General features: G+C 35.3%; 1 protein-coding gene across 1 annotated transcript; it reads right to left on the minus strand.

Annotated features, from left to right (window-relative positions):
* Window positions 1-825: 825 nt before the first annotated feature.
* On the minus strand, window positions 826-3725 carry LOC141784762 (lipopolysaccharide-induced tumor necrosis factor-alpha factor homolog). Its single transcript, XM_074662612.1, has 5 exons — window positions 3649-3725; window positions 1876-2007; window positions 1652-1789; window positions 1403-1529; window positions 826-1197 (listed from the first exon to the last, which is right to left on the minus strand). The coding sequence occupies exons 1-5, from the start codon at window positions 3707-3709 to the stop codon at window positions 1089-1091; spliced, it is 567 nt and encodes a 188-aa protein (XP_074518713.1). The 5' UTR covers window positions 3710-3725; the 3' UTR covers window positions 826-1088.
* Between the last annotated feature and the right edge of the window lie 3201 nt (window positions 3726-6926).

Raw genomic sequence — 6926 nt, forward strand, 5'->3', positions numbered from 1 at the left:
TCTATAATCAAAAACAGGTTTCATGTGACCCAAAAAGTGAAGAAAAAAAAAAATAAACAAAAATTTGCAAAACTAAAACAAAATGACTTCATGAAACAATAATACCTAATGAAACACAGTCATCCCAGAAACAAAATAAACATGAAATAGCAAACTTTTTTTAACCATGACCAATAAACTGACTTTGTGCAAAAAGAAACATATCAAAAGACAAAAGGATTTCAGGAAATGAAAATAGATTTTTGCAAATCAAAAATATTTGAAGACCAAGACTTTTTAAGAAATGCTTAGACATGATGAACCACAAAACATTCAATTATTATTATCATTTAAAATCATGGAAAGAGAAAGCATTTCTTAAAACAACAGTTATTGGAAAAAGGAACTATTCACAAAACAGAAAGTTTAATTGAAAGGAAATCAAATTAATCTGTCCTGAAATTCACCAAATTACCAAACTAACTAATTAACCAATTTTATTTATTTATTTATTTATTTATTTATTTATTTATTTATTTATTTATTTATCTATTTTTATTTTTCATTAATTTATTTGTACTCTAACATTTTTTATGTGTTTTGTTAAAAGTTTATAGAGATGAGTTAAACTTTTTCCTTGATCAAGAAACGTTAGTGCAGTTGACCCCTTAGGCTCACCGTTGTTCAAACCAATCATTTCCTGTCCATAAGATCAGGTCATAAAAATGAAAAGACAATATGTTTTTTTGGTATTACGTTTCATTTTAACTTGTTTTTAATCAAATTCCGTCACTTAGTGCTGTCAGATGAGCTAAAAGCTTGCATTCAGTCCATGATATGTGGCTATTTTTGCAGGCAAACCCAGTTTGTCCTGTGCAGTGAGATGTAGGGCTGTTTCAAACAGTGTGATTGACCTTAGGCACAAGTTGAGCTTATTTTATGGTTTGAAAATTAAAATAAGTTCATGCCCCAGTGAAAATCATAATAAACACAGCATTCAGAGCTTCCCTTCCCGTACTTCAGGAGATGAAATCATTCGAAACAGGTCAGAGTCCACAGGAAACCATGGCAGGAATTACATCAGAGCTGTTAGTGTAGTAGCCTCAATATTAAAATGGACTGTGTGTGTGTATGTGTGCATGACACAGGGGACACTTGTGATGGACATTCCTCAGACGCTCCAAAAAGAAGGGAACCAAACAGCAGCCTGCTACACCCCTGAATTAAAGAAAGAAAGAAAGAAAGAAAGAAAGAAAGAAAGAAAGAAAGAAAGAAAGAAAGAAAGAAAGAAAGAAAGAAAGAAAGGAAACGGAAGAGTGAAAGAAAGCCTGTGACTATGGAAGCCCATTTCTGCCAGGTTGATAAAATCAATCTATTTTTAAAAAGATACAAAGTGAGGGTTATAAAAAACAAAAAAACATACCCAATTATGGCACACAAGCAGGAAGCTACACAGGCGGCCTCTCCCACTTTTCTCTGTGTTTCTGTGAAGACGACCTCCTTACAGGACGGACACTGAGTGACATCTGCTTCTTGACCCAGCTCGTCCACTAGCTCAGAAAAGAGACATGTTACAAAATAAAACTTATTTATTTTATGTATGTTATGTTACAAGCCAACAGAATGATAAGACAAAACACGGGCATGTGTTTTGAAGTGAGGTTTGCTTCACCTGGAATGACAGGGCCTGTTTTTCTTTCTGTTGTAGTTTCAGTGACATTATTCTGCTCTGGTGTGAGAGGCAAAACCGTGAAGATCTCACCAGAGGGTATTACAGCTTCACCAGAAGTGGGACACAATTCCTGTTGACCTGATTAAGATAAGAGCAAGTAAAGTTTCCAACCGGCCGCGTGAAGGCATTTAGCGATATTTGAATGCAGCCTTGTTTGACCGTACCCTGAGTGACAGTACTGAGTTTGGAGTTCGATCCTTGTTTCTGCAGCTCCTCCTGCTCTCCCAGCAGCTCCTCCAGCTCTTTCTGGATGGTGTCCAGCTCACACTGTGTGTCACTGTCCTCAGTCTTCATTGCTGAAACAGACACATGCATAGATACATGGGCGGCTAACTACAGCTTAAAGGGCCTGAGCTTATAAGAGTGCAGGAAGAAGTTCCTGAAATTTTGCCACTTAACATTCAAAAAATAAACAGGAGGGTATTAAAAAAAGAAATCATTTTCCTTTTAAATTCAACCTAGAAATTTCATCAACAGCCTTTTTAGATAAATAACATACCTTTATTTCTCCTACCATCTGTACGCAGACAACGCTCAGATTTACCTGCCAATAGATAACGATGATGGCAGCTTTCTTAAACTTCTGCCACTGTTTTAAAGGCATTAAAGACTGGATAACTCTGAGATTTTTACATTTTTGGCAAAAATAAAACAAACCTGATTATTTTTTGCCCAAGTGGAGCCCAGGAGGCACCTCTCAGGGATCTGGACCCTCTTTGACCTTATTTTAAACCTCCAGTTTTAAAACTTGGTGTAAATTTTGACAGTGATTTTGAATTGGATCAACAGATAAATTCAGTTGTTTAATCCAGCTGTTACCCTCTCAGGCTTTTAACCAAGGTTAAATCAGTTTTATCTTTTTTTCAATTCTGGCGTCCCTCTATTGGCTCCCTATTCATTTTAAAATTTCATGGTCCTTTTTTTAAATTTAAATGTGTCAACACCTCAGTATATCTCCCACTTTTAAATGTTTACACATTCTGCATACAGTTAAAACAGTTTGTTTGTTCAGAGAATGTTTACAATATTATTTGTCATGATTTGTCATGGGCTAAGAAACAGCATTTAGCTCCATTCATTCAAACAATTTGGGGTTCTGTTAACACTAAATTAAAACTGCTATCTGCATAAGTTAGTCTGTGTTCAACTTCCAGAAACGACGCTACACCATGGAGTCAGTGATCGTCAAGTTCTGACCATTGTAGAGCAACAAGTTTTGGAGTTGACAGTGACTGTGCTAACTGCTGAAATTAAATAAATATACTCCTATTTTTACAAAATAGCAAAATAGAAAATAATAATTTTCTGTTTTAATGAAAAAGTTATCTTTAATATATATATATATATATATATATATATATATATATATATATATATATATATATATATATATATATATATATATATATGTATATATATATATATAACTATATATATATATATATATATATATATATATATATATAGTTATATATATATATGAGTAATCTTTTTTTTTTTTTTTTTTTTTGTAAATGCAATATGCCCCCATAGGTCTCGATGCTCCTTGTATGTTTTTTTCCCCTCCTTTAAATTACAGGGTTACAAGAACTCTGGAATAGGCTTATTTCGATGAAATAAGTATCTAGCATGCTCAAGTTAAATCATTAGTTTGAATACTCAAAAGTACTCCCGGTAAAAAGATTGGTATGGAAAAAGAATATGTAAGAAAAAGCCAAATATAGTCATCAGGACACAGATTAAAGACACAATTGCACACATTTACTTTTCTGAGTGTTTCCATATCCGGTCTGTTTTATCGATTGATTTTTGCTTTCATTTGCTTTCAGACGAACAAATCAGTAAAAACACACTTTAGTAAATTTTGGCCAGTCTTCAGGGGATCTTTTAAAGGATCATAGAAAACAACTGATTCAAAAACTGAGAGCTTCACTCACTTTCCTCTGTGGTCTCATCTCCACTGTCCTTTGACCTTTGTTTGAAGTGTTGCATCTCCATCAGGAGGAAACGCCTGTTGTTCAGCTGTTGTATGCGAAACTCGATGAAAGCCAGCATCTCAGGGATGCTCTGTGGCCCCAGCGTCTCCTGGATGGACTCGGGGTGGACAGGGTTTTGTTGTTGCTCTTGTTGAGGGAATACACTCACACCTTCGTTCCCCTCGATTCTCTGTAGCCGACTGTAAGCCTGAAGGAGGGCTTGGTTGTGCTCCATGTTGGTGTCTGTGAAGAGGTTTGAACCAAAAAGGCAGCAGAAAACTACAACCTGGGTCAGACGTTCTCTCCAGCACTGACCATTTCTTTCTCCTTCAAAAAACAAAGACACCCATCACATCATCAGAGAGGCATCAGGATGTTACCTCTCTGTCCTCCAGTCTGGGCTTTAACTGTGCCTAAAAAAAGATGATTACATGAGCTACTGGACGTGGCTAAAAGTTCATCGAGCGCAAACATGAGATGTAAAACATGCAAATACGCTGGATCAGTTGCCATGAAGGATAATGAACAGACGCAGAGTTGAAGACACATGAACAGGCTGCGGTCAGGTTACTCAACAGTTATTTTTCCATTTTCTGGTGAAGCAATAAATTCTGTCTCTTGTTTTTGGCAGGTTTTTCCGCACAGTACAATGATGTAGTGGTGGATGGTTAGAGATATAGATTACTTTTCTATACAGCCTGCTATTAATATAAACAGATACCAACGATCTGTAGAAATATTTTCTTTGTCAGCTTAAAAAACCTGACCAACGTTTTATTTGCATTCACATATTTCTGTCCGATAATCCCACTGTGAGCCATGGCTTCTGCCGGTCATTCACAAACTTTTTCAGCAACGTTTTCTTTGGTAGATGGAAATATTTACATACTTATATGTAGGTCAAGCATTCAGTCATATGGTTCCTCTTCTTTACAATAACCAGCTTTTTGCAAACAAGGGGGCAAACACTCTCTCCACTTTTAAGAGTATATTAAAACTTTCCATTTTGAAGCCTACAGTTAGACCTGGCTTAGGCCTGGACCAGCTCTTAGTTGTGCTGCTAATAGCTTAGGCTGCTGGTGGGAACTGATGTCATTATGCTGGGTTCAGATGAGGTGAGACACCTTATCTTGGCTTGTCTGGTCCAGCTGTGTATTTTAGAAAGTGTCTGAAGATAACATTTGTTGTGATTTGCATCCATAAAGATGGACGATGATTTACTTGTATGTTAACCTGATAGTCCTCACACAAAATTGGTCTTTTTGGGGGTAAAATGGTGAATGGGCCTCCAATTAATTTGTGCTTTCAAGTCTTTCTGATCACTGGAAGGGATTTTAGACACATTTACCAATACACACCCAAGGTTATAATAGTTAACTAAAATGAAACTAAAAAGGAAAACTAAAATTTAAAATACATTGCAGTTAACTCAAACTAATAAAAACTAGAAAAGAAAACAAAAACGATAAGTAAACTAAAACTGTATCTTGTGTTCACAAAACTAACTGAAACAAACTAAAATTATAGACAAAATGTCTTAGTTATAGTTTTTGACAATATTAATAGCCTTCAGGATTTAAATTAATCCGACACATTTTCCCAACCAATTTTTCGACAGTTTTCGACAGTTGTCAGCGCCGCACAGCACCATCATAGTGACGTACTGGGACGTGCTTGTTTACTGCACTGACTGGCTGTGCCTTGTGCTGCGACGAAATGAAGTGGAGCAATGAATCAGAGCATCTGCAATAGTTTAATTGCTTGTGAGTCTGACTTAAATTGTATTTGAGTCTGCCTTTATTGTTACAGAGACCAAGTTTGTAATTATTAAAGCTCATATTGTATTTTTTAATAAAATTTATGTTCATATTATTTTTATTTAATTTATGTTTATATTTTTTATATCAAGTTTATATTATTTTCATGTGTTTAAGGCAGCAGCCAACATTTCAGTATCAGCATTGACTAAGCAGTGAGCACTATCTTGGACTTGAAAATAAACAGTACTGCAAAATATTTACTTTGACCTTTTTGAATCCTGCACCTGGTTAATAAGGTGTGAAAGAACTAAAACTAAACTAAGACTAAACTAAAACTAAGCCTTGTTGCAAAAATGAAAACTAAACAAAGACTAGAATGCCTGCTCTAAAACTAATTAAAACTAAATTGTAATGGAAAACATTGTCAAAACTAACTAAAACTAAACAATAATGACAAATCCAAAACTATTATAACCTTGCACACGCCACATTCACACACAGAGGGTGCTAAAGTATGGACCAATCAGTATTTAGCTTCTTTTTCAATTCTGTGATGTAAAACACAAAAGTGACAGTAATAATCAAGGGTGTTTTACAAAACTTGAAAATATTAGGTCTTTTTTTTTTTAAATTCTGATATAAAATAAAAGCATAAAATTTAATCATGGAAGGGCAAAGTGACAAAAAATTGAAAACCAGATGTATTTCTGCTTTGTCTTCTAACTTCTTCTTTTCTTGATGCTCATTTTTGGTCTCCACCATGGCTTTGTTTACCATCATTTTTTATGTTTTAAGCTTTTCTTATTTCCCTGTCTTAGAAATTCCAACAGGTGCAGCCACAGGTGTCTTTTTGGAGCAGGTCATTCATCGTACAAATCAAGAGCAGTAGTACATAGGTTGACAAGCGTGCCTTGAGTGTGTGTTGATGATGGCTTCCAGTGACTCATGCATTGTCATTCAGTGGTGTTGGTGTGTTCTTTCAGTACGTTTGTTTAGAATTTGTTTCTTGATTCTTGTATATTTTGATAAAATAATATACTAAATTAGATTATATTAGATATATTAGATTTTGTTTATAGTGATTATGGTTTTATTATTTATCATTTTTAAAATTTTCCCTTTTTTCTATAAGTATAACCTTATTTCCCCTTGGCTTATACTTCATTCATTCATTCATTCTCTGAACTGCTTATCCTGTGCAGGGTCGCGGGCAGCTGGAGCCTATCCCAGCTGTCATTTGGCAAGAGGTTGGCTTTTACTTATCTCCCCTTTTACAGATGCAAAATATGCAGATGAAGCTTGGTTCAAAAGTCATCACCACTCATTGTAGTCTTCAGCTGTATTATGGTCACAGTTGATTTTTTGTGTCTAAGAATAACAAACAGCACGTGGTTTGGTAGCACACACTGTACCTGCTTGTTCAACTGTGAAATGAAGCAGTCGGCTCCACATAACTACAGCCAGCCACCGTAGCATCAA

This window comes from Halichoeres trimaculatus, unplaced genomic scaffold (genome assembly GCF_033239565.1).
Source record: "Halichoeres trimaculatus isolate MK-OKI-2021-1 unplaced genomic scaffold, fHalTri1.1 fHalTri1_scaffold_23, whole genome shotgun sequence".
NCBI lineage: Eukaryota > Metazoa > Chordata > Actinopteri > Labriformes > Labridae > Halichoeres > Halichoeres trimaculatus.

Coding starts and splice junctions, on each gene's coding strand:
- LOC141784762 (XM_074662612.1), bottom strand. CDS start 3,709: ATGGAGATGCAACACTTCAAACAAAGGTCAAAGGACAGTGGAGATGAG. Junction 2,008..3,648: donor AGATGAGACCACAGAGGAAA/GTGAGTGAAGCT, acceptor TGTCTGTTTCAG/CAATGAAGACTGAGGACAGT. Junction 1,198..1,402: donor TGCTTGTGTGCCATAATTGG/GTATGTTTTTTT, acceptor TCTTTAATTCAG/GGGTGTAGCAGGCTGCTGTT.